General features: G+C 45.1%; 1 protein-coding gene across 1 annotated transcript in view; it reads right to left on the reverse strand.

Annotated features, from left to right (window-relative positions):
- LOC124618973 (putative inorganic phosphate cotransporter) overlaps window positions 1-17,341 on the reverse strand; it is a 165,792-nt gene extending 148,451 nt beyond the window's left edge. Inside the window, exon 1 of the mRNA XM_047145390.1 lies at window positions 17,216-17,341. Coding sequence (XP_047001346.1) covers window positions 17,216-17,303 — 88 coding nt within the window. The 5' untranslated portion in view covers window positions 17,304-17,341. The remainder of the gene's footprint in view (window positions 1-17,215) is intronic.
- Window positions 17,342-26,187: the final 8,846 nt, after the last annotated feature.

The following is a 26,187-nucleotide window of genomic DNA, read 5'->3' on the forward strand; positions in this document are numbered from 1 at the left end:
TATCGATTTTGCGTAATATGTCGCATTTGTGGATTCGGGTGATCCACATACACAAGATAGGAGAGTGGGGCCCCAAACTGAACCCTTTGGGAACTTCATTCGTGGTTTTTCATCAATCACAAGTATTTTCTCCCCTTTCTTCGTTGTTTGAGTTTTTCAGCGATAGATTTTACACTGTTTTTGTTACATATGTTTCAAACCAGTTAAATACATAAGTTGTAAGATTTCGCAAGAGAGTATCATGATATACAGAGCATAATTAAACGCTTTCTACAGATCACTAAAATTGTCAACAGCTGGTATTTTGTTACTGCAGGTTTTTAATATTCGGTAAACGACGATTAAACCACTGTTAGCATTTTAATTCATCTGCACTGTTCCCGCCTCTGAGAGGTGGATGTACAGTATCTGATCAAATGTATTCGGACGCTTATTAGTGGATATTAGCGTGAGGTGAATCCAAACTTCGCCATTTCTTTGAATACTGCTTGGGACACTTTCAATAAGACGTCTGAATTTCTGTGGAGGAATGGCACCCCGTTTATCCTCAAGAGCTGAAAACAGAGACGGTAGTGATGTTGGAAGCTGGGGTCTGGAGTGCAGACGACATTCTAACTCGTCCCAAAGGTATTCAGCTGGGCACGAGTCGGGGCTAAGCATGCCAGTCCATCTCAGAAGCGTTATGGAACCACTGCCGCCGGCCGTAGTGACCGAGCGGTTCTAGGCGCTTCAGTCTGGAACCGCGCTGCTGCTAAGGTCGCAGGTTCGAATCCTGCCTCTGGCATGGATGTGTGTGATGTCCTTAGGTTAGTTAGGTTTAAGTAGTTCTAAGTTCTAGGGGATTGATGACCTCAGATGTTAAGTCCCATAGTGCTTACAGCCATTTGAGCCATTTGAACCACTACCTCACAGATGCTGCTTTATGACAGCGTGCATTTTCATGGTGATGCAATCATCGTCTCCGAACTGTTCCTCTACTGTACGTAGTACATGACATGTGTTCATATCATCCTACATTTAATGTTTTCTTAAGTGCGATAAGGGGGCCACATCCTTACTACGATGAACCCCTCAATAACCTAACTTCACGTACTGCGTACTTCACTGTTAGCACTGCGAATGAAGGCGCATAAGGTTCTCCAAGCGTCTGTCAAAAACTAATCCTTCCATCATGTTGTCACAGAGAACAACGTGATTCATCACTCCAAAACACTCCTTTCCAGACACCTACTGTTCTATGAAGTCGCTGTTTACACCTCAAGCGTCGCTTAGGATTCTTTTTAACTCCCTACCAATAGCCATTCTACTAATTGGAGTGCTAGTAGAACTTTAGAACACACTAATGATTCCTTCGGATAATTTTATGCGATTTTTACGGCCATCCTCCACAATCTCTGTTGATCCATTCTGGACGTGGGACACCGGCTGGTCAAATATTTAACAAACGAAATTCTCCAAACAGCCCTGCAATTGAAATTTTATTTTATTTTATTTTCGCCACCAGTTTCGGCAATCCATTATGTCATCTTCAGGCCCCATATGCACCTCTCAAAAATAATCGATACTGGCATACTGAGACATTATGTTTCTGGATGTCATGGAGTCGTAGCTCAAGTGCTTCCTTCGAAGACCTGACTGCCGAGTTGCAGAGCTACGACTCAATGACATCCAGAAGTATATGGTCCCAGTACGCCAGTATCGATTATTTTTGAGAAGTGCATGTGAAGTGCGGAAACTGGGAGCGAAAATGAAATAAAATATCTCAACTGCAGGGCTGTTTGTCGAATTTCATTGTTAAAAATGTTGAGAAAGCCCCCCCACAATGTCCAACGATCCTCGTCAGTCAGTACATAAGGTGTTTGCCTTGTCTTGGTTTATTGTATTGTATTGTATGGAACTGGGGACCTAGAAACGACGGAGAGGCTTCGTTCCCGCCTTAGCCCTCAGTGGTTCACAACCCCACAACAGGTTATAGCAGTCCACTCACTCCACCACCACCCCACCCCACGCCGAACCCAGGATTATTATGTGGTTGCCCCCCCCCCCTCCCCCCGGGAACGTCCCACACCAGACGAGTGTAGCCCCAATGTTTGCCTGGTAGAGCAATTATGGTGTACGCATACGTCGAGAAAGTGTTTGTGCAGCTATCGCCGACATAGTGTAATTGAGGCGAAATAAGGGGAACCAGCCCTCACTCACCGAGGCAGATGGAAAGCCGCCTTAAAAACCATCCACAGACTGGCTGGCACACTGGACATTGACACTAATCCGCCGGACGGATTCGTGCCGGAGACGGGCACGCCTTCCCGCCCAGAAAGCAGTACGTTAGACCGCACGGCTAACCGGGCGGGCTGTCTTGGTTTACCTGTGGTTGTTCCTTCGTGACTTCAACAGCTTTATATGGGTTAACATGTCCCTAATGAATATGTTTCTCATGTGACATCCAATTACTAGTCCACAGAGCTCTCCTGACATACCGATTCTGCTTTCACTGCTTCTATATTGGCAACACAATACTCTGTTGACAACGTAATACCCCCTGCCTGCTTTTGTACTGGCAGGTCTGCATCTCGTCACATTTTGTGGTCAGTCCCGCATTACGTAGGGAATGTGTGTGAATGTTGACGTTAACTCTAGAGAGAAGCCAATACTGTTAGATTCTGAAGCATGTTCTTTCCCATGCAGACAACACTCTATGAGCACACGAATATGTTCATGTTCCTCTCATATGCACCAAGTAAAACCACTAGACCGTCTGGGATGCCACAGGCCAAGCAATGCTTCGCCGGTATAATAACGGTGATCAGTGATTATGCGGCGACCGGAGCACAAACCTAAAGCCGTATCTGTTTGAAAAAAAACATCCTATCTTGTTCGAGGACAAATGTAAGGATGTAGAGGCTTATCTCACTAGGGGTAAGATAGATACTGCCTACAGGAAAATTAAAGAGACCTTTGGAGAAAAGAGAACCACTTCCATGAATATCAAGAGCTCAGATGGAAACGAATTTCTAAGCAAAGAAGGGAAAGCAGAAAGGTGGAAGGAGTACATAGAGGGTCTATACAGGGCGATGTTCTTCAGTACAATATTATGGAAATGGAAGAGGAGGTAGATGAAGATGAAATGGGGGGATATGATACTGCGTGAAGAGCTTGACAGAGCACTGAAAGACCTGAGTCGAAGCAAGGCCCCGGGAGTAGACAACATTCCATTAGAACTACTGACAGCCTTAGGAGAGCCAGTCCTGACAAAACTCTACCGTCTGGTGAGCAAGATGTATGAGACAGGAGAAATTCCCTCAGACTTCAAGAAGAATATAAAAATTCCAATCCCAAAGTAAGCAGGTGTTGACAGATGTGAAAGTTACCGAACTATCAGTTTAATAAGTCACAGCTGCAAAACACTAACGCGAATTCTTTACATACGAATGGCAAAACTTGTAGAAGCCGACCTAGAGGAAGATCAGTTTGGATTCCGTAGAAATGTTGGAACACGTCAGGCAATACTGACGCTACGACTTACCTTAGAAAAAAGATTAAGGAAAGGCAAACCTACGTTTCTAGCATTTGTAGACTTAGAGAAAGCTTTTGACAATGTTGACTGGAATACCCTCTTTCAAATTCTGAAGGTGGCAGGGGTAAAATACAGGGAGCGAAAGGCTATTTACAATTTGTACAGAAAGCAGGTGGCAGTTATAAGAGTCGAGGGACATGAAAGGGAAGCAGTGGTTGGGAAGGGAGTGGGACAGGGTTGCAGACTCTCCCCAATGCTATTCAATCTGTATATTGAGCAAGCAGTATAGGAAACAAAAGAAAAGTTCGGAGTAGGTATGAAAATCCATGGAGAAGAAATAAAAACTTTGAAGTTTGCCGATGACATTGTAATTCTGTCAGAGACAGCAAAGGACTTGGAAGAGCAGTTGATCGGAATGGACAGTGTCTTGAAAGGAGGGTATAAGATGAACATCAACAAAAGCAAAACGAGGATAATGGAATGTAGTCGAATTAAGTCGGTTGATGCTGAGGGAATTAGATGAGGAAATGAGACACTTAAAGTAGTTTTGCTATTTGGGGAGCAAAATAACTGATGATGGTCGAAGTAGAGAGGATGTAAAATGTAGACTGGCAATGGCAAGGAAAGCGTTTCTGAAGAAGAGAAATTTGTTAACATCGAGTATTGATTTAAGTGTCAGGAAGTCATTTCTGAAAGTATTCGTATGGAGTGTAGCCATGTATGGAAGTGAAACATGGACGATAAATAGTTTGGACAAGAAGAGAATAGAAGCTTTCGAAATGTGGTGCTACAGAAGAATGCTGAAGATTAGATGGGTAGATCACATAACTAATGATGAAGTATTGAATAGAATTGGGGAGAAGAAGAGTTTGTGACACAACTTGACAAAAAGAAGGGACCGGTTAGTAGGACATGTTTTGAGGCATCAAGGGATCACAAATTTAGCATTGGAGGGCAGCGAGGAGGGTAAAAATCGTAGAGGGAGACCAAGAGATGAATACACTAGGCAGATTCAGAAGGATGTAGGCTGCAGTAGGTACTGGGAGATGAAGAAGCTTGCACAGGATAGAGTAGCATGGAGAGCTGCATCAAACCAGTCTCAGGACTGAAGACCACAACAACAACAACATCTTGTTCGAGGGAGCTCTGGAAATGTAGGAGTGCTGTGGGCACTAGAGTCCTCGTGGAGAAGGGAGAGAAGGGGCCCCACTTGAGCCCTCACGTGATGTGTAATGCAGACTTCGTAATCATTCCGGAAATGTACGTATTTATACAGGGTGAACATTAATAAAACCGACCAACTATAGGGACGGATTCCTGACAGGAAATGGATGGAGAAAGGCCCTTTGAACATGTGTCTGTAAATGGACGGTGTGCGCACAACTGAAAACAGTACAGAGCTGCATCGCATCCACATCGCAAAAGATGCTCAAAGTGGCCTCCATGGGATTGCAGATGATAGGGATAGTAGCGGCTGTCATGCAGAATACAGATAAACGTACTTTGGCATACATCGTGTTGGCGGGCCACTTGCCTGGAGTTTTTGTACTAGGGTTCGTTCCGAAATTCTGTAGAACTCGGTCCTACAGATCTGGTGTACGCACAGTCCGCCGTCTCTCTGCACGTTAGTCTGTCTGAAAGGACCCACGATCACACAAACGCCAAAAAAGAGTTTGAAACGATGTGTGATGTGGTTGATGTCTGCCAGGGTACTTGTTTTGGTATAGCTGTGCTGCTCCTAGACCGTTTCCATTTTCTCGGCCGTACAGAAATCTCGGACTGTTCCCGACTTGAGTACCTGATCATACTGCTGCTTACAGTACGCTACGTAGATCACACAGGCCGCAACACATAAGAACACACAGCACGTGGTCAGAGGAACTGTCATTGGCCAGCGCCGTCTACCGTGGCAAGGATGTTCATAGGACATTTTTTCCTCCATTTCGCCGGCCGATGTGGCCGAGCGGTTCTAGGCGCTTCAGTCTTGAACCGCGCGAGCGCTACGGTCGCAGGTTCGAATCCTGCCTCGGGCATGGATGTGTGCGATTTCCTTAGGTTAGTTAGGTTTAAGTAGTTCTAAGTTCTAGGGGACTGATGACCTCCGATGTTAAGTCCCCTAGTGCTCAGAGCCATTTGAACCATTTTTTTCCCTCCATTTCCAGCCAGGAAACTGTCCCTGCTGTTTGTCAGTTTTATTAATGTACCCTGTAAATGGCATCAAACATCAAATAAATTGCTCCTTTAAAACAGAATGAGTGAATGAAACATAACCATGTGAAACAATGTAAAATCGATGGTAGCTGTAACATATGAGGTGGTAACTTAAAAAGAACCCCTTCTATGTAGTTCAGAAACTGCAAGAAGGTTCCACACAATACGTGTATAAAATATGAAGATATGCAGATGTAAGAGCGTGACAGAATTAATTCTTGTGCATTAAACTTGGCAATAAATTCAATTGGGAGTAGCATTCAACAGAATTGCTTAAACATATGAATAAAATGTTGCATGCAATGAAATGTTGTCAAGCGTAGGTGACATGTTGTTGTTGTTGCGGTCTTCAGTCCTGAGACTGGTCTGAAGCAGCTCTCCATGCTACCCTATCCTGTGCAAGCTTCTTCATCTCCCAGTACTTACTGCAACCCACATCCTTCTGAACCTGCTTAGTGTATTCATCTCTTGGTCTCCCTCTACGATTTTTTCCCTCCTCGCTGCCCTCCAATGCTAAATTTCTGATCACTTGATGCCTCAAAACATGTCCTACTAACGGGTCCCTTCTTTTTGTCAAGTTGTGCCACAAACTCCTCTTCTCCCCAATTCTATTCAATACTTCATCATTAGTTATGTGATCTACCCATCTAATCTTCAGCATTCTTCTGTACCACCACATTTTGAAAGCTTCTATTCTCTTCTTGTCCCAACTATTTATCGTCCACGTTTCACTTCCATACATGGCTACACTCCATACAAATACTTTCAGAAACGACTTCCTCACACTTAAATCTATACTCGATGTTAACAAATTTCTCTTCTTCAGAAACGCTTTCCTTGCCATTGCCAGTCTACATTTTATATGCTCTCTACTTCGACCATCATCACTCATTTTGCTCCCCAAATAGCAAAACTCCTTTATTACTTTAAGTGTCTCATTTCCTAATCTAATACCCTCAGCATCACCCGACTTAATTCGACTACATTCCATTATCCTCGTTTTGCGTTTTGCTTTTATTGATGTTCATCTTATTCGATTCGAACCTGCGACCGTAGCGGTCGCGCGGTTCCAGACTGCAGCGCCTAGAACCGCTCGGCCACTCCGGCCGGCGGAATATGGAATTGATTAACCTATTTTCGAAATGTAATATCCCATGTGTCTAGCTCCAACTACAACTCCGCGTTCGTAACTTTCCGTCGTGCGGCCATAATCACGTTGGAAAACTTTTACTAGAATCACCAGACTACAAATAACATCACCGACCAGTGACAGTGTAAGCACTGTCATGTTGTTCTTTCATGGCTTGGCAATCTTGAGTTGAGTGGCCTATCGTGGGAGATCGGCCTGCGTTGGAGGCGGGGGCGAGGGTGGGCCTGATGGCGTTGCGGACTGAACACTCGCCCAACGGTTCTGGTCAATGCGTAGTCGGCCGGTGGTGGCGCTGGTGACCCAAACTGCTGACGAGCCGGTTACAGGAGTAGCCCACCCTCTCGTAAAAAGCACTTGCAATCGAGCAGAACCGTCCTGCAGCAACGAGAGGCCCGTGACCTCGTGGAGCTGATGTGTTCCAGGCACCGAAAGTGTCGCAGCCAAGCTGGAGGCGGCGATCCATGTTGTCGACGTTCATACTGGGTGTGAAAACGCCATGTCTCGGGCATAGAGAGCCAACTCCACGCATGCCGCTTGCAGTACATCAGCGATGTACAGAGAGGACAACAAGGGGCCGAGTACCGACCACTGTAGCACCCCTGTACGTATTGACCTCACAGTGGATGTGGCTTGTTCAGCCCGTTCATGCAACGTCCTGCCAGAAAGGTAGGACCAGGGAGGATTTTGTGTGATGTCGGAACCCGTGCACAAAGAGCCTGTACACGAGGCCGTCATATCACACGAAGTCAAAGGCCCCAGACATGTCCAGGAGCGCTGCTCCAACATACTGCTGCGTTTCCAGCACCCTCGTGGCAGGTTTAGTCAGGCTTAGCAGTTGGTGAGAGGTGGCGTGGCCACTTCTGAAGCCAAACTATTCATCAGGCAGGAGGCGTTCCTTGTTGGCATGCATATGTAGCACCGCAGTGATAGCCTGTCAAAGACCGTCGAGAGGGACAGGAGGAGACTGATGGGATGGTAGTTGAATGTCAGCTGAGGGCCCTTGTTTGTCTTTGGAATGGCGACCATGTCGGCGTGTTCCATGCTCCCAAACTAAGATTAAAGATGTTGGCCAGATGCCGATGGATTGCTGGCGACAGATTCTTGCCGAGAATGTTGATGATCCCATCACTGACCCTGACCCGTCTGGAATCGATGGATAAAAGCTGCACAGCAATTTCCGCCTCAGAGATTGGAAGGGGGAAGGGGGCTGATATCGTCTTCGGCGCGCGCAACCAGGAAGGAAGGCAGCCTTTCATTGGCAAGCTAGATGTGGTCGTCATCGACAACATCCGCTAATGGGGTGAAATTGGCCTCGAAAGCTTCAGCCAGTACACTAGCCTTCGCGTCTGAGTCACAGACGACTACCTGGCCGTCCTGCAGTGGTGGGACGCGCTGCCGACGTTGCAGGAGGGTGCGGACGACCCTCTAGGTGCTGCCGTCCGTAGGATCGACGGTGGGGCCGACGTCCATCCAGCCTCTGCTGCGGTGATCCTCGACAGCAGCCTTGATCTCCCTACGCATCTTGTTGAGGTGGTTCTTGGTGGCTGGCTGGCGAGTGAGTTTTCCACTCACGGAACAGCCAGTTTTTCTTCCGTATTGCTGCCAGGAGATGAGGTGGGAGGCGGCGTGGCGGTCCCGTGGCAATTGCAGCCGATCTGGAGTGGCAGCAGACGCTGCCCGAAGTAGGCCCCCGATTAGGGAGGCGAGAGCCATGCCAGCTCCCACTGTGTTCGGGGCCGGTTAATCGGTGACCAGGGGCCCTATTCTGTACCGTTCATATCGATCGGTGTAGTTGATTCGTTTCAGTAGCGACGTAGTTTTCGGTTCTTTATCGAAATATCCTATTCAGTAAGCTTCTGAGACCTGTTACCGAACGGTCCTCCCACCGATTTTACGACAATTGTACCGAGAGGTTTTGGATTCGGTGTGGCCCTGTCGATTAGTGAGCTGCGGTTTATGTCACCTATAATTTGTTATTTTAAACATATTTAGCGGTTTTAGCTGTGGATTTAGTGATTGTGTTACTAAAGAATCACCAGAGGACACATCCGGTTGGAAAGTGAGTTCATAATAGACTATTTTCCTTTGTTAGAAATATGGTTAGGTTAGGTTGTTACTGTGAATGATTACATCCAAAAAGAAAACGTTTTCGGTCGATATTCTCTCAAAATACGTATTATTTTAAAGCAAATAAGAGTTTAAAGATCATTAAATAGTAAGACATCGGCTCTGCTTACGTATATTACATGAGTGTGAAATGGGTCAAATAGCTCTGAGCACTATGGGACGTAACTTCTGAGGTCATCAGACCCCTAGAACGTAGAACTACTTGAACCTAACTAACCTAAGGACATCACACATATCCATGCCCAAGGCAGGATTCGAACCTACGACCGTAGCGGTCACGCGGTTCCAGACTGAAGCGCCTAGAACCGCACGGCCACACCGGCCGGCCACATGAGTGTGAACTGACGTTACTAGTGACTTTGTGTACTTTTTCCCACAAATGGTTTAGTTAGTAATTATCGAAACGTGTTTATAACTTTCAAGTAACAATGGAAAGCAGTTATGTAAAGCCTGGTATTAGAAACCTTCCAAACTATTACGCGTTTCTGACTTATGCATCATCATTTGGCAACGAAGTCACCCTACGTTCCTTCGCAATAGTACAAGACTGCCAGCACGGTAGCTCAGCGTGTTCGGTCAGAGGGTTAGCTGCCCTCTGTAATAAAAAAACTGAGATAATAGATCAACAACGAACTTAAAAGGGTGTCTTACGACGTCCGCCCCGATCAGATGCAACAAACGAAAAAAAAGCCGACATGGTAGCTCAGCGTGTTCGGTCAGAGAGCTGGAAGGCCTCTGTAATAAAAAAAAAAAAAAAAAAAAAAACAGAGTGAAAAGATCAACAACGAGCTTCAACGGATGTCATGTGACGTCCGCTGTCCGCTACGATGAAATACAACGAACCATAACGAACAAAATGTACGAGTATGCTTTCACGCGATAGTTTGCGTCTGTCTTCAGGAGATTTCCAGTTCAGTTCTTTGAGGCTGTCCGTGACCTCTTCCACTGGTCAAACAAACATGTGACCATTCTCTGCATACGTTCTATATCCCATATTTGGCATGGATCCCACACGCATGAGCAGTATTCCAGAATGAGCGTTTTGTAAGCAGTCTCATATGTAGACTGACTGCATTTCCGTAGTAATCCACTGATGAACCAAGTCTGCCACCTGTTTTACTTGTGACTGACTGTGAACCTATGCAATCGTCCTATTTCAAATCACTTCAATTTGCATAGTTTGCCCGATTTCATCTGTGACTCACTGATATTGTAGTTATAGGACACTACGATTTTTCGTTTTTTGAACTCCAAAATTTTACATTTTTGATCACTTAAAGCAAGTTGTCTACCTTTGCACCGCTTTGAAATCTTACCAAAATCTGATTGAACAATTGTGCACCTTTCTTTCACACCCTACCTCATTATTAATAACTGCATCACCTATGAAACGTCTAACATTATAGGTAATATTGTCCACAATGTCATTAATATACAACATGAACAGCAAGTAACCAAATACACTTCCTTGGAGCACATCTGAAATTATTTTTACGCTTCTCGATTACTCTCCATACTAGGTAACTTGCGGCGTCCCGCTTAACAGTAAATCCAAAATCGTGACAACTTGACTTGTTACGCCACAAGATCTAATTTTCAATAATAACTGTACCTATGGTACTGAGTCAAATGCTTTTCAGAAGTCAAGAAATGCTGCAACTTCCTGATTGCCTTGATCCATCACTTTCAGGATGTCATGTGAGAAAAGGGGAGTTGGATTTGACCTGACGGATATTCGGGAAATCCATGTTCGTTGGCATGGAGGAGGTCATTCTGTTCGAGTATCTCGGTACATTTGCGCTCAGAATATCTCCTAGGATTCTACAACAAATAAATAGAGTACAGCTGAAAAACGCCCTAAAAGATTTATTGGTAGCCAACTCCTACTCAGCTGATAAATTTATTAACAGAACAAGTTGATATATTTATGATTAACTATATTGCATAAAATAAATGCAACGTAGTATTATACCTGACATCGATACAATTTTAGCGCAGTAATGCAGTCTCTATAGGGAAGCCTTGTATTTCTTTTATGATGCTTCCCTACAATAACTTTGGAACTAGCTTATACACTTCACAACCTATATCTTTAATTGCTTATGGTATGCTTTCAATTGGTATTTAAATCAAAAAGACGTATAAAATTTTCGGCTCTTCTGTATGCTTCAGGACCATTTTTAAAGCGATATATATATATATATATATATATATATATATATATATATATATATAAGTCAGACAAATAAAAATTCATAGTATATATATATATATATACTCTATGCATTTTTATTTGTCCCACTTGTTACACATCCTCAAGAATCTGGTCACTATGGGCCTATAAAACGAATATGTACTAATCTAAAATTTTGCTTACTATGAAGCATATTCTCTCTTTTCGCATTAATTTTTTCTACCTTCGTCTTAATTTTCTGGTTTGGAGCTTTCTACGCTTCAAATAATTTAATTAATAATTTCTGTACTCCATTGAATAAGCAATAAAAGTGACTACACTTCTAGTTTTTACCCTTTCCATCTCGCCGAGCTGCCTACACGTATTACGTTTACGTAAGTCTCTCAATCGTTTCTGTAAAGTGATATCCTAATTCCGCTTCTGTAATGCAAATTCTCCAGTACCGATTCTGGTAACTGCCGTATTAGAGCTCCCACAGTCGATTTCGGCTCTATATGAACATTCTGGCGCATATGAGTCGTGTTAGGCCATTAAGTTGCTATTTGCTTTTTAAACTGTTCCTAACGTGGACCATTTGTGGTGCGTAAGAAAAAAAAAAAGAAGTTATTCATGTCCACTATTTAATTGACGGGTAGAACGTTTTTCTTTAATCAAATGCAAGAGATACAGAGTGACAATTATTGAGCAGTATGGAAAAAAAACATGAATTAGTTACAAGCTACGGCGTGCACACACAGTATTCAATATGTAAACGTCACTACAGATATTCGGATTTCGGTTATGGCAGGTTCAATATGCCTGCCATCATAGATGATGATGTGGCGCAGACGAATAGCGAAATTCTGCATCACCCGCTTAAGTGTCGGAACGTCGATGTTGTCGATGACCTCCTGAATGGCTGTTTTCAGCTCAGCGATGGTATTGGAGTTTGTTTGTGCTCTTTTTAGATTAGTTCAGACGTTCTTTGCACAACAGTTTCTAGCTTGGATAGGGACTGCGACTGCTGTGTTCGGATGCGAGCTGAGTTGGCATCCCTTCGCTCCCAGCTTCAGGCAGTGTTGGCTTCGGTCACGCAGCTTGAGGCTGTTGCCAATGGGCATCACTGTGGGGGGTCCGGATGGGGGTTTGTCGGGGACGACCAGCTCGTCCCACGCATCCCCCGATCGTACTACGGCTGTGGCTGCCCGGGATACTGCCCACATTGAGGCTGACCCCTGACCTGTGGTAGAGTGCAAGGTTGTCTCGAGGTGTGGCAGGGGGCAAAAGACATTCCGGAGGGCTGAACGGAAGGCCTCTCCAGTTTGCCTGACGAACCAGTTTCAGGCTCTGTCTCCGGGCGATACCGATCTTTGGCCAGACGTGGCTGCTTGTCCTGTCCCAGAGGTTGCCCCTCAGTCTGCAGGATCTGGGCAGTCGCAGAGGGTAGGCTTACTGGTAGTTGGGAGCTCCAACGTCAGGCGCGTAATGGGGCCCCTTAGGGATATGGCAGCAAGAGAGGGGAAGAAAACCAATGTGCACTCCATGTGCATATCGGGGGGAGTCATTCCAGATGTGGAAAGGGTCCTTCCGGATGCCATGAAGGGTACAGGGTGCATGTATCTGCAGGTGGTGGCTCATGTCGGCACCAATGATGTGTGTCGCTATGGGATGGAGGAAATCCTCTCTGGCTTCCGGCGGCTATCTGATTTGGTGAAGACTGCCAGTCTCGCTAGTGGGATGAAAGCAGAGCTCACCATCTGCAGCATCGTCGACAGGACTGACTGCGGACCATTGGTACAGAGCCGAGTGGAGGGTCTGAATCAGAGGCTGAGACGGTTCTGCGACCGTGTGGGCTGCAGATTCCTCGACTTGCGCCATAGGGAGTTGGGGTTTCGGGTTCCGCTGGGTAGGTCAGGAGTCCACTACACACAGCAGGAGGCTACACGGGTAGCAAGGGTTGTGTGGCGTGGACTGGGCGGTTTTTTTAGGTTAGATAGCTCGGGCAAGTACAGAAAGGGCAACAGCCTCAAGGGGTGCGAGTCAAAGTCAGGACATGCGGGGACCAAGCAGCAATCGGTATTGTAATTGTAAACTGTCGAAGCTGCATTGGTAAAGTACCGGAACTCCAAGCTGTGATAGAAAGCACCGAAGCTGAAATCGTTATAGGTACAGAAAGCTGGCTGAAGCCAGAGATAAATTCTGCCGAAATTTTTACAAAGGCACAGACGGTGTTGAGAAAGGATGGATTGCATGCAACCGGTGGTGGCGTGTTTGTCGCTGTTAGTAGTAGTTTATCCTGTAGTGAAGTAGAAGTGGATAGTTGCTGTGAATTATTATGGGTGGAGGTTACACTCAACAACCGAGCTAGGTTAATAATTGGCTCCTTTTACCGAGCTCCCGACTCAGCAGCATTAGTGGCAGAACAACTGAGAGAAAATCTGGAATACATTTCACATAAATTTTCTCAGAATATTATAGTCTTAGGTGGAGATTTCAATTTACCAGATATAGACTGGGACACTCAGATGTTTCGGACGGGTGGTAGGAACAGACCATCGAGTGACATTATCCTGAGTGCACTATCCGAAAATTACCTCGAGCAATTAAACAGAGAACCGACTCGTGGAGATAACATCTTGGACCTACTGATAACAAACAGACCCGAACTTTTCGACTCTGTATGTGCAGAACAGGGGATCAGTGATCATAAGGCCGTTGCAGCATCCTTGAATATGGAAGTACATAGGAATATAAGAAAAGGGAGAAAGGTTTATCTGTTTAGCAAGAGTAATAGAAGGGAGATTTCAGACTACCTAACAGATCAAGACGAAAATTGCTGATCCGACACTGACAATGTTGAGTGTTTATGGAAAAAGTTCAAGGCAATCGTAAAATGCGTTTTAGACAGGTACGTGCCGAGTAAAACTGTGAGGGACGGGAAAAACCCACCGTGGTTCAACAACAAAGTCAGGAAACTACTGTGAAAGCAAAGAGAGCTTCACTGCTAGCTTAAACGCAACCAAAACCTCTCAGACAAACAGAAGCTAAACGATGTCAAAGTTAGCGTAACGAGGGCTATGCGTGAAGCGTTCAGTGAATTCGAAAGTAAAATTCTATGTACCGAGTTGACAGAAAATCCTAGGAAGTTCTGGTCTTACGTTAAATCAGTAAGTGGCTCGAAATAGCATATCCAGACACTCCGGGATAATGATGGCATTGAAACAGAGGATGACACGCGTAAAGCTGAAATACTAAAAACCTTTTTCCAAAGCTATTTCACAGAGGAAGACCGCACTGCAGTTCCTTCTCTAAATCCTCGCACAGACGAAAAAATGGCTGACATCGAAATAAGTGTCCAAGGAATAGAAAAGCAAGTGGAATCACTCAACAGAGGAAAGTCCACTGGACCTGACGGGATACCTGTTCGATTCTACACAGAGTACGCGAAAGAACAATCCCCATTCTAACAGCCGTGTACCGCAAGTCTCTAGAGGAACGGAAGGTTCCAAATGATTGGAAAAGATCACAGGTAGTCCCAGTCTTCAAGAAGGGTCGTCGAGCAGATGCGCAAAACTAATCTCTGACGTCGATCTGTTGTAGAATTTTAGAGCATGTTTTTTACTCGCGTATCATGTCATTTCTGGAAACCCAGAATCTACTCTGTAGCAATCAACATGGATTCCGGAAACATCGATCGTGTGAGACCCAACTCGCTTTATTTGTTCATGAGACCCAGAAAATATTACGTACAGGCTCGCAGGTAGATGCCACTTTCCTTGAATTCCGGAAGGCGTTCGATACAGTTCCGCACTGTCGCCTGATAAACAAAGTAAGAGCCTATGGAATATCAGAACAGCTGTGTGGCTGGATTGAAGAGTTTTTAGCAAGCATAACACAGCATGTTGTTCTCAATGGAAAGACGTCTACAGACGTTAAAGTAACCTCTGGCATGCCACTGGGGACTGTTATGGGACCATTGCTTTTCACAATATATATAAATGACCTAGTAGATAGTGTCGGAAGTTCCATGCGGCTTTTCGCGGATGATGCTGTGGTATACAGAGAAGTCGAAGCATTAGAAAATTGTAACGAAATGCAGGAAGATCTGCAGCGGATAGGCACTTGGTGCAGGGAGTGGCAACTGACCCTTAACATAGACAAATGTAATGTATCGCGAATGCATAGAAAGAAGGATCCTTTATTGTATGATTATATGATAGCGGAACAAACACTGGTAGCAGTTACTTCTGTAAAATATCTGGGAGTATGCGTGCGGAACGATTTGAAGTGGAATGATCATATAAAATTAATTGTTGGTAAGGCGGGTACCAGGCTGAGATTCATTGGAAGAGTCCTTTGAAAATGTGGTCCATCAACGAAGGAGGTGGCTTACCAAACGCTCGTTCGACCTATACTTGAGTATTGCTCATCAGTGTGGGATCTGTACCAGGTCGGGTTGACGGAGGAGATAGAGAAGATCCAAAGAAGAGCGGCGCGTTTCGTCACAGGGTTATTTGGTAAGCGTGATAGTGTTACGGAGATGTTTAGCAAACTCAAGTGGCAGACTCTGCAAGAGAGGCACTCTGCATCGCGGTGTAGCTTGCTGTCCAGGTTTCGAGAGGGTGCGTTTCTGGATGAGGTATCGAATATGTTGCTTCCCCCTACTTATACCTGCCGAGGAGGCCACGAATGTAATATCAGAGAGATTCGAGCGCGCACTGAGGCTTTCCGACAGGCTACGCGAGTGGAACAGGAAAGGGAGGTAATGACAGTGGCACAAAGGTGCCCTCCGCCACACACCGTTGGGTGGCTTGCGGAGTATAAATGTAGATGTAGATTACTGTACGCCTTGTCTTTAATGCAGCCCCACAAAAAGGAGTCACATTTATTCAGATCCGGAGAATATGGCGGCCAATCGAGGCCCATGCCAGCGGCTTCTGGGTACTCCAGGACCAGAATGCGGTCCCCAAAGTGCTCTACCCAAACATCAAACACTCTCCTGCTTCGATGAAGTCGAGCTCCGTCCTGCATGAACCATTCTTGTCGAAAATCAGGGTCACTTTGGATAATGGGGATCAAATCATCTTCCAAAACCTTCACGTACCGTTCGGTAGTCACCGAGCCATCAAGGAATATCGCACCGATTATTCCGTGACTGGACATTGCACAACACACAATCATCCGTTGAGGGTGAAGAGAATTCTCGATCGCGAAATGCGCCAGTTTTGTTTATTGATGAACCCATCCAAGTGAAAGGGCTTCGTCGCGCACGCGCATGCTAAATCCCATCACACTCCGCGGCCAACCGTGCATTTTGAACGTCCTAACGCAAACCTTTAAACGTTATGAAGTTTTTATTTCATATAGTTCTATAATTGTCATACCGTAAAAGAATGGTGATATATTTCCTGAATTTGCAAAATCGAAGTATTTAGCAACAGTCCTATACCTTGAGTAGCAGTATAATTTCTAAACAGCTGCTCTCGCTTTTAGTGGCAAAAGCTCAAATACAGGGCTAAGAATATGTCATCTCTCATTGGGAGAATTCCTAGCCATTCCAAGTCTCCACACGCTCGAATGCAGGAATGTTCGACCAGATATAGCTTCGCGCCTTTTTTTCACAGCGCGCATGGTGTAGAGTGGTGTTATTGAATAGTTTCGCACGCATTTATTAGAGTGGATAAGATTTTCAAACACTGCTTTTTATCAGTCTCCCCTTCCTCATCTTTAAGATATTACTGACGTCCGTCAGGAAATTGTACTTTCTCTTTGTTACAAGTATTACGTAGATGTTGATAACCTCTGTAAACCGCGATGATGAAATAAGCACAGAGGATTTAGAAACGAAGTCTTGTAAAAAATAGCTGATGCCCGGACAACCGATATTTGATTGCGCTAGCAAAATCAGTGCTGTGCTTAGGTGTAAACAGGACAGTGAAAATCGATTTCTGGAATCGGACTTTCGTCTTGCGCGAATCGCGTCCCGTGTAAACGCAGTGGCAGCACCACAGAGCATCGCACGCCGCTGGCTGTGACGTACTTGACTCGACGTATTCGGCGCTGGGGTCCCTCACATCGTCGACCTCCAGTTCCGTGGAGCTCTCTGCCTCCTTCTTGTGGTCCTCCATGGAGAGCGGTCACTTCTGCACTGCTCCGCGGCCTAAGAACTACTGACTAGCGGGCTACCATCGCGTAGTAACCGACCTCCCAAGGATACGGCGCCGCCGACGCTGCTGCCCTCTGCCGGCGGTACCGTACGAAGAACTGCGGATGGCTCGTACGGAAATCCAGTGCACCGCTAGGCAGTTTACCTGTATTCTGTACGGTATCTGTATAGAATACTCATCAGAAGCTTCGGAACCTCCTATGTACCGCAGAATTTTGGAGAGGCTGACTCGCCAGTATTAAATGAGGCGGGGAGTATTGTGTAAAGCAGTGACAGCTGAACAGGAGCTCAGTGACTGCTACCGTGGACAAGTCATTGGATGTCACTGCAGAAACAAATCCATCAGGGACGTTTCAAACAGAGAGGACAATTTCTTAATTCATGTCGTTTATTTTTTACAAGGTTGTGTTTGCAAATCATCTGTGCCCCTTTCGTAACCATGGTTAAGCGCGGTTTTCAATACCTCCGTATATTTATAACCAGAGAGTTCAATTTGTTACTGCATGTCAGTGAACTTATGATGAGGAGAGGGGGACGGTGCAAAATATGTCTGCAAAACTTATGTGCCGGCCAGAGTGGCCGAGCGGTTCTAGGCGCTACAGTATGGAACCGCGAGACCGCTACGGTCGCAGGTTCGAATCCTGCCTCGAGCATGGATGTGTGTGATGTCCTTAGGTTAGTTAGGTTAAAGTAGTTCTAAGTTCTAGGGGACTGATGACCACAGCAGTTAAGTCCCATAGTGCTCAGAGCCGAAAACTTATGCACCCTAAATAATATGTGCGAAACTGTTCGGTAACAGCAGTCTAAATCACGCGCGTTGTGGAAAATGTGCGAAGCGATAACACAAGTCTGCAAAAAAATATTTTTTGAAAGTTGTTTGAAATTTGTTAACTGACTTTTATGTACTTTTAAGCGCTGATTTCAAAAATGCAGTCCTTTTTTTTCTATCATGACAGGTTTTCTCACAAAAATGGGAGTATTTTTGGGTATAATAACAAAATTTAAGCAATTTATCACATTTTTTCCATCGTTATAAAATTTTATTTTATTTATAAATCATGTTCTAAACTACATTTCCTGTTCACTTCCATTTCTCATTAAGCTCATAAGTTCTTATAATAACGGTTACGCTTTCTGTCGAAACTTCTTTTATTGCTTTTCCGGCTGCGGACTCGTTGAGGATCATCTCTTTTTATCATCCAGCAGTAGTCCGCTATCATGTTGACGTTCCATCTTCCTTGGTATCTTCTTTCCATTTCTTTGATGTCTTGGTGGAATCTTTCGCCCTGCTCTTCACTTACATCACCGAAGTTTGCAGCGAAGTAGTCAAGATGTGAGGAGAATATTCTATTTTGAAACGTGCCATGGAACATCACTGCAAAACAACGGTAAGAAATATACTTTTTGTTTTTCAAATTGAAACCTCGTAAGCTGCAAGAACAAAAATAGCAGCCATCACTATGATTTTTGGGCTCCCTCCAAACCAGTGGTATTCCAAAACGTAAGTACTGCTTTTTACCTTGAAACCATTGCCTCAGTTCTTCAACACATACTGAACAAACTTTTTGTGGGGCCCAAGGCTTATCTTGATCGCCTAACTTTGTACCAAAATAGACGAAATATACTTTTTCAACAAAATGGGAAATGTTTCTTTGTTGCATTTTAACGGTATAGTTGTCACAAATGTAGCAGAAGCAATCCGGCGAGTTAATACATCCTCTGGTACCAAGTGTCCATTGTCCTTAAAATAACTTCACAACACGAGAAAACAGTCACTACTTTAAAGCACTAGTAACAACAACACGTGAACAGCACAGAGTGAAGAGGTACTGTGTACTGAAGGACAACAGCAGAAGCTCACTGCTTGGTGATGGCGGTTGATGGGGCAGCGCGACAGACAGGCACTGACATGAAAATACTGCTGGTTTCTCCTAATTTCTCTTTATTTTACGTATATTTAGTATAAAAACGGCTAAATAACAGTTTATGGACATCCTAAAAACCAAAATTCAAACTAATTAGAGCGCTGAAATATCGAAAAAAGCTAAAACTAGACAAGCAGTTTGTGAAATAACTGAACGTGATGGAATTTCTTCACTATTTTTCCCGAAATCAGCGGTGAAAACACTATAAAAATCACTTAATAAATTTGATACAATTTTTATGTCGCAGACCTGTGTAATTGGTGGAACATTGCTACATTCCGACGTTTGGAGACTTGGAATGGCTAGAAAATGTACTAATGAGTAAAGATACATTCTTAACCCTGTACCTGAGCTTCGTCACTAAAAACGAGAGTGGGTCCAGCAGTTTACAAATTATCCTGCGACACAGGATATGGGACTGTTAATAAGTAGTTCGATTTTACAAATCCAGCAAATATATCAGCGTTCGTTCATCTCTTGCCACTCGATAAAAGGAGAACAGTGTTTTCGTCAGTTAAATAGTGGACGTAAATAACTTCTTGATCGTTCGAATATTTTTAAGCCCTCATACCACACAAAAACAAATGGTCCAAGTTAGCAAAAGTTTAAAAAGCAAGTAATAACCTAACGATCCGATCACGACTCGCCGGCCGCTGGTGGCCGAGCGGTTCTAGGCGCTTCAGTCTGGAACCGCGCGACCGCTACGTCGCAGGTTCGAATCCTGCCTCGGGCATGGATGTGTGTGTTGTCCTTAGGTTAGTTAGGTTTAAGTAGTTCTAAGTTCTAGGGGACTGATGACCTCAGAAGTTGAGTCCCATAGTGCTCAGAGCCATTTTTTTGATCACGACTCATATGCGTCAGAACGTTTATATGGAGCCGAAAACCGATTGTGGGAGCTCTACTAAAGCAGTTACGAGAATTACTACTGGAGAACTTGCATTACAGGAGCAGAACTAGGGTATCACTTTACAGAAAACATTTTAGGAGTCCTATGTGAACGTAATACGTGTAGGTTGCTGGTGAGGTGGAAAAAGGTAAAAGCTAGAGGTGTAGTCACCTTTATTCCTTATACAATGAGGTACAGAAAACATTAAGTAAATTGAACCTTTCAGCAGATTAAAACTGTGTGCCGGACTGAGATTCGAACTCTGGATCTTTGTCTTTCACGGGCAAGTGCTCTAACACTTTTTTTAAAAAATTTTGTTCGGTATTGTTCGTTTCGTTTGATCTAAGCGGAGTCACAAGACATCCGTTCAAGTTGATCGTTGATTCCTTTACTCAGTTTTTTTATTACAGAGGACAATCGGCCCTCTGACCAAACACGCTGAGCTACCGTGCCGGCTTTTTCCGTGCAGATCGCTCATATGCAACCACGCCCTTCAAAAATTGTTCCTATTGGTTATATAAATCCAACCACCTATGTTGAGTAGCGCTCAACAAAGTTGCCCAAGTACGACTCACGCTGTGAGGATCGGTTATGAGTCGTGCTTGGGTAGCTCAGTGGTAGAGTACTTGCCCGCGAAAGGCAAAGGTCCCGAGTTCGAGTCTCAGTCCGGTACACAGTTTTAATCTGCCTGGAAGTTTCATAATAGCGCACACTCCGCTGCAAGGTGGAAGTCTCGTTCTGGATTAGTTAAATTGTTTGTGGCCTAGAAGGCTCCAGACCAGAAAATTAAGACGCAGGCAGAAAAAATTAATGCGAAAACAGAAGATATGCTTCCCTAGTCGACTGTGGGTGATGAGATTGCCAAGTGGAAACGCGAAGGAACAACAGCTAAACCAAGACCAGACAGAGCTCATGTAATAACGGACAGGAACCGTCGAACATTGCAGAGTGTGGCTGTAAGAAATTAAATGAAATCAACGGAAGGAATCACTCGTGGGTTCCGATGTGCTACCAGCTGTTCAGTTAGCACAATTACTGTGGGTAGGGAGTGCAAATGAATGTAAATGAATGGCGTACAACGGTCTAGTAGCTCCTCATAAGCCTCACATTTCTGTCGTCGGTGGTAAGCGACGTGAATAACTTTAAACGAGTGATTTGGGCTGATGAGACAAGCTGTATCCTGTAGCAAGCCGATGGAACGGTTTGGATTTGAAGAAACACGCGGAAAACGTTATCTGGCATTATACGAGGGTTGGAACATTAATAGTGGCACCTATTTATTTATAGCTCGTACAAAATAGATACGTGTTTCAATAAATGCTTGTGACTACTTTGAAGGTCAGTAAAACTTTGAAACACGTATCTACACTCCTGGAAATGGAAAAAAGAACACATTGACACCGGTGTGTCAGACCCACCATACTTGCTCCGGACACTGCGAGAGGGCTGTACAAGCAATGATCACACGCACGGCACAGCGGACACACCAGGAACCGCGGTGTTGGCCGTCGAATGGCGCTAGCTGCGCAGCATTTGTGCACCGCCGCCGTCAGTGTCAGCCAGTTTGCCGTGGCATACGGAGCTCCATCGCAGTCTTTAACACTGGTAGCATGCCGCGACAGCATGGACGTGAACCGTATGTGCAGTTGACGGACTTTGAGCGAGGGCGTATAGTGGGCATGCGGGAGGCCGGGTGGACGTACCGCCGAATTGCTCAACACGTGGGGCGTGAGGTCTCCACAGTACATCGATGTTGTCGCCAGTGGTCGGCGGAAGGTGCACGTGCCCGTCGACCTGGGACCGGACCGCAGCGACGCACGGATGCACGCCAAGACCGTAGGATCCTACGCAGTGCCGTAGGGGACCGCACCGCCACTTCCCAGCAAATTAGGGACACTGTTGCTCCTGGGGTATCGGCGAGGACCATTCGCAACCGTCTCCATGAAGCTGGGCTACGGTCCCGCACACCGTTAGGCCGTCTTCCGCTCACGCCCCAACATCGTGCAGCCCGCCTCCAGTAGTGTCGCGACAGGCGTGAATGGAGGGACGAATGGAGACGTGTCGTCTTCAGCGATGAGAGTCGCTTCTGCCTTGGTGCCAATGATGGTCGTATGCGTGTTTGGCGCCGTGCAGGTGAGCGCCACAATCAGGACTGCATACGACCGAGGCACACAGGGCCAACACCCGGCATCATGGTGTGGGGAGCGATCTCCTACACTGGCCGTACACCACTGGTGATCGTTGAGGGGACACTGAATAGTGCACGGTACATCCAAACCGTCATCGAACCCATCGTTCTACCATTCCTAGACCGGCAAGGGAACTTGCTGTTCCAACAGGACAATGCACGTCCGCATGTATCCCGTGCCACCCAACGTGCTCTGGAAGGTGTAAGTCAACTACCCTGGCCAGCAAGATCTCCGGATCTGTCCCCCATTGAGCATGTTTGGGACTGGATGAAGCGTCGTCTCACGCAGTCTGCACGTCCAGCACGAACGCTGGTCCAACTGAGGCGCCAGGTGGAAATGGCATGGCAAGCCGTTCCACAGGACTACATCCAGCATCTCTACGATCGTCTCCATGGGAGAATAGCAGCCTGCATTGCTGCGAAAGGTGGATATACACTGTACTAGTGCCGACATTGTGCATGCTCTGTTGCCTGTGTCTATGTGCCTGTGGTTCTGTCAGTGTGATCATGTGATGTATCTGACCCCAGGAATGTGTCAATAAAGTTTCCCCTTCCTGGGACAATGAATTCACGGTGTTCTTATTTCAATTTCCAGGAGTGTATTTTGTACGAGCTGTAAATAAATAGTTGCCACTATTAAAGTTCCAACTCTAGTATGTAATGGCACCAATAAAGTACAGAGGAGGTGGTGTTTCGGAATGGGATGGGTGTGTTTTTCTTGATTATAGTGTTGTCGCGCTCAAGAAAACGCTAACTACGGTAGGATACGAACACATTTGACAGCATTCTGTCCGGCAGACAGTAAAAGAACAGTTCGGAGACGTTGACTGTTTGTATCAGCACGACAATGCGCTATTCCATAAGGCCGCACCTGTGAGGCAATAGTTTGTGGACAACATTCCTGAAATGGACTGGCCTGCCTAGAGTTCCGACGTGAACGCAATGTAACACCTTTGGAATGAGTTAGAACTTCGGCTCCGCTCCAGACTCCAGCGTCCAATATAACATATATTTATAACAGTGTCTTTTATTTCACACAGATAATGGAGTCTACTTTTTAGTGGAATATACTACTAAAATATTTTACTTTCAGTTTGCGAAACACATCTAAGTTACAAGGCTTTTTTCAGTTGACACTTGCTATTCATTATAAACAGTTCACTGAAAGAACAAAAATATCCTTTAACACAATACATACAATAAGTACAAAATCTGTTTCCTGCTCCTTTATCAGTTCAGGCATTTTAACCATATTTAGTTATCAGAAACATGCTGCCCATTTACATTGTTGATTTTCATTACTGGCTTTCCATTTACATTGTTATTGCACCATTAGGCTGCAGATCACTATTCACTGTAGTCCTTTGATGATCATACCATTTTACAGAATGTTCCATGAATTTCATAGAATATCTTGTTACAACGTACATAGATAGGAAAGTGGATGATTTACCGGACAGAGGGCTAATCATTCCCATTCTGAAACTTATACAGATTGAGTCACTAACTATTGCCCACTAGAATAACTCCGAAAGTATGATAGTGGCTGAAACGTTTGTGGGACAAATGTTGCATGGGACAATGGGGGCCATAATATGACGTCGGTTTTTCTTTGCTAGGAGGGGTCGTCAGAGATATGAAAGTCAACTTTGTTTTTTTAAATGGGATGCTATACTTTGGTACTTATTTTCTGATAGCGGCTATCGAGACGAATCCAATGATGTGTAACAGTAAGGTCTTTGAAGGTCAACGAAGGTCAACGAAAGTCAGAAAGGTGGCATAAACGTCCATTTACAGAAGGTGTTCGAAGTGATGACCACTGGTATCAATGCAGTGCTGCAATCTTCTTATCAAGGATTGAGTGGTATTCCTTATCACTTCGGCACTTACCGATGCACATGGTCTGACAATTCTCTCTCGTATATCGTGGAAATAGTTAATATTCGCCGAATACGGCGTATCCATCTAACGTAACATTGACATGTAAACACCATTTGCAATTCTGGATTCGGCTCATGAGAAACGAGCTGCAATATCGTCACAGACCTTCAGAAACCTCATTGAAAGTCGCTTACTAACGGCCAGTAATAGATGCCCTTACACTTTACATCAGATAGTGTATTTTGTTCCCTTTTATTAATGTCACTGATCTGCTCTCTTTGCGATTACGGCGTGTAATTCAACATGGAGCCTGTGAAGGCACCATCGCACGTACGAAGAAGGTGCAACCCATTGTTCAGTAGCTCCTGTCGTTATTATGACCAAAAATGAAACGAACTCTGACTTCACCATGGACGCTCCTACGGCTAACTAATTCTAAACTATAATCTCTTTCAGACCTGCAAGATAAACAGTCTGATCAAAAGTATGAGGACAATGCTATATAATGTGGAACTGGTCAGCAGATGTCAAAAAAAAAAAAAAAAAAAAAAAATAGCTGGCGGTCCGAGTGGCCGAGCGGTTCTAGGCGCTTCAGTCTGGAACCGCACGAGTGCTACGGTCGCAGGTTCGAATCCTGCCTCGGGCATGGATGTGTGTGATGTCCTTAGGTTAGTTAGGTTTAAGTAGTTCTAAATTCTAGGGGACTGATGACCTCAGATGTTAAGTCCCATAGTGCTCAGAGCCATTTTTTTTCAAAAATGTTCAAATGTGTGTGAATTCCTACGGGACCAAACTGCTGAGGTCATCGGTCCCTAGACTTACACACTACTTAAACTAACTTATGCTAAGAAAAACACACACACCAGTGCCCGAGGGAGGATTCGAACGTCCGGCGGAAGGAGCCGCACAATCCGTGACATGGCGCCTCAAACCGCGAGACCACACCGCGCGGCAGTAGGTGTCACGAGAGTCGGACCAACAGTATACAGGGATACAGTAAATGTATTCGCAGTTGCGAATATGGACAATCACCAGTTTTAGAATGGAATGATGACAATGAAAATTTGTGCCGGACGGGACTCGAACCCGGATTTCCCGCGTATTGCGAGCGGTCGCCTCACCATTTGGTTATGGCCAGGCCCAAACTTTGATATTTCGTCAACCATGCGTCTACAAGTTTGGATCTGGCGGTGATCCGTGCACGGATACCTAAATGGTAAGGCGACCGCTCGCAATACGCAGAATATCTGTTTTCGAGTTCCGGATCGTAAGGAATTTTCACTGTCGTCATTCCACTCTACAGCTGATACTTACCAAAATTCGCACCTGCGAATACATTTTACGGATTCTATAACGGCTGTAGACGCCGCAGTGCCTATTCCTCTGGGCATGCGTACATGTGTAAAGGAAATTTGCATCGTAATTCATAATAACACAGGCACTGCAACATCGTAAATACACTACTGGCCATTAAAATTGCTGCACCACGAAGATGACGTGCTACAGACGCTAAATTTGACCGACAGGAAGAAGATGCTGTGATATGCAAAATGATTAGCTTTTCAGAGCATTCATACAAGGCTGGCGCCGGTGGCGACACCTACAACGTGCTGACATGAAGAAAGTTTCCAACCTATTTCTCATACACATACAGCAGTTGACCGGCGTTGCCTGGTGAAACGTTGTTGTGATGCCTCGTGTAAGGAGGAGGAATGCGTACCATCACGTTTCCGACTTTGATAAAGGTCGGATTGTAGCATATCGCGATTGCGGTTTATAGTATCGCGACATTGCTGCTCGCGTTGGTCGAGATCCAATGACTGTTACCAGAATATGGAATCGGTGGGTTCAGGAGGGTAATACGGAACGTCGTCCTAGATCCCAACGGCCTCGTATCACTAGCAGTCCAGATGACAGGCATCTTATCCGTATGGCTGTAACGGATCGTGCAGCCACGTCTCGATCC

This window comes from Schistocerca americana, chromosome 1, assembly GCF_021461395.2.
Source record: "Schistocerca americana isolate TAMUIC-IGC-003095 chromosome 1, iqSchAmer2.1, whole genome shotgun sequence".
NCBI classification, from domain to species: Eukaryota; Metazoa; Arthropoda; class Insecta; order Orthoptera; family Acrididae; genus Schistocerca; species Schistocerca americana.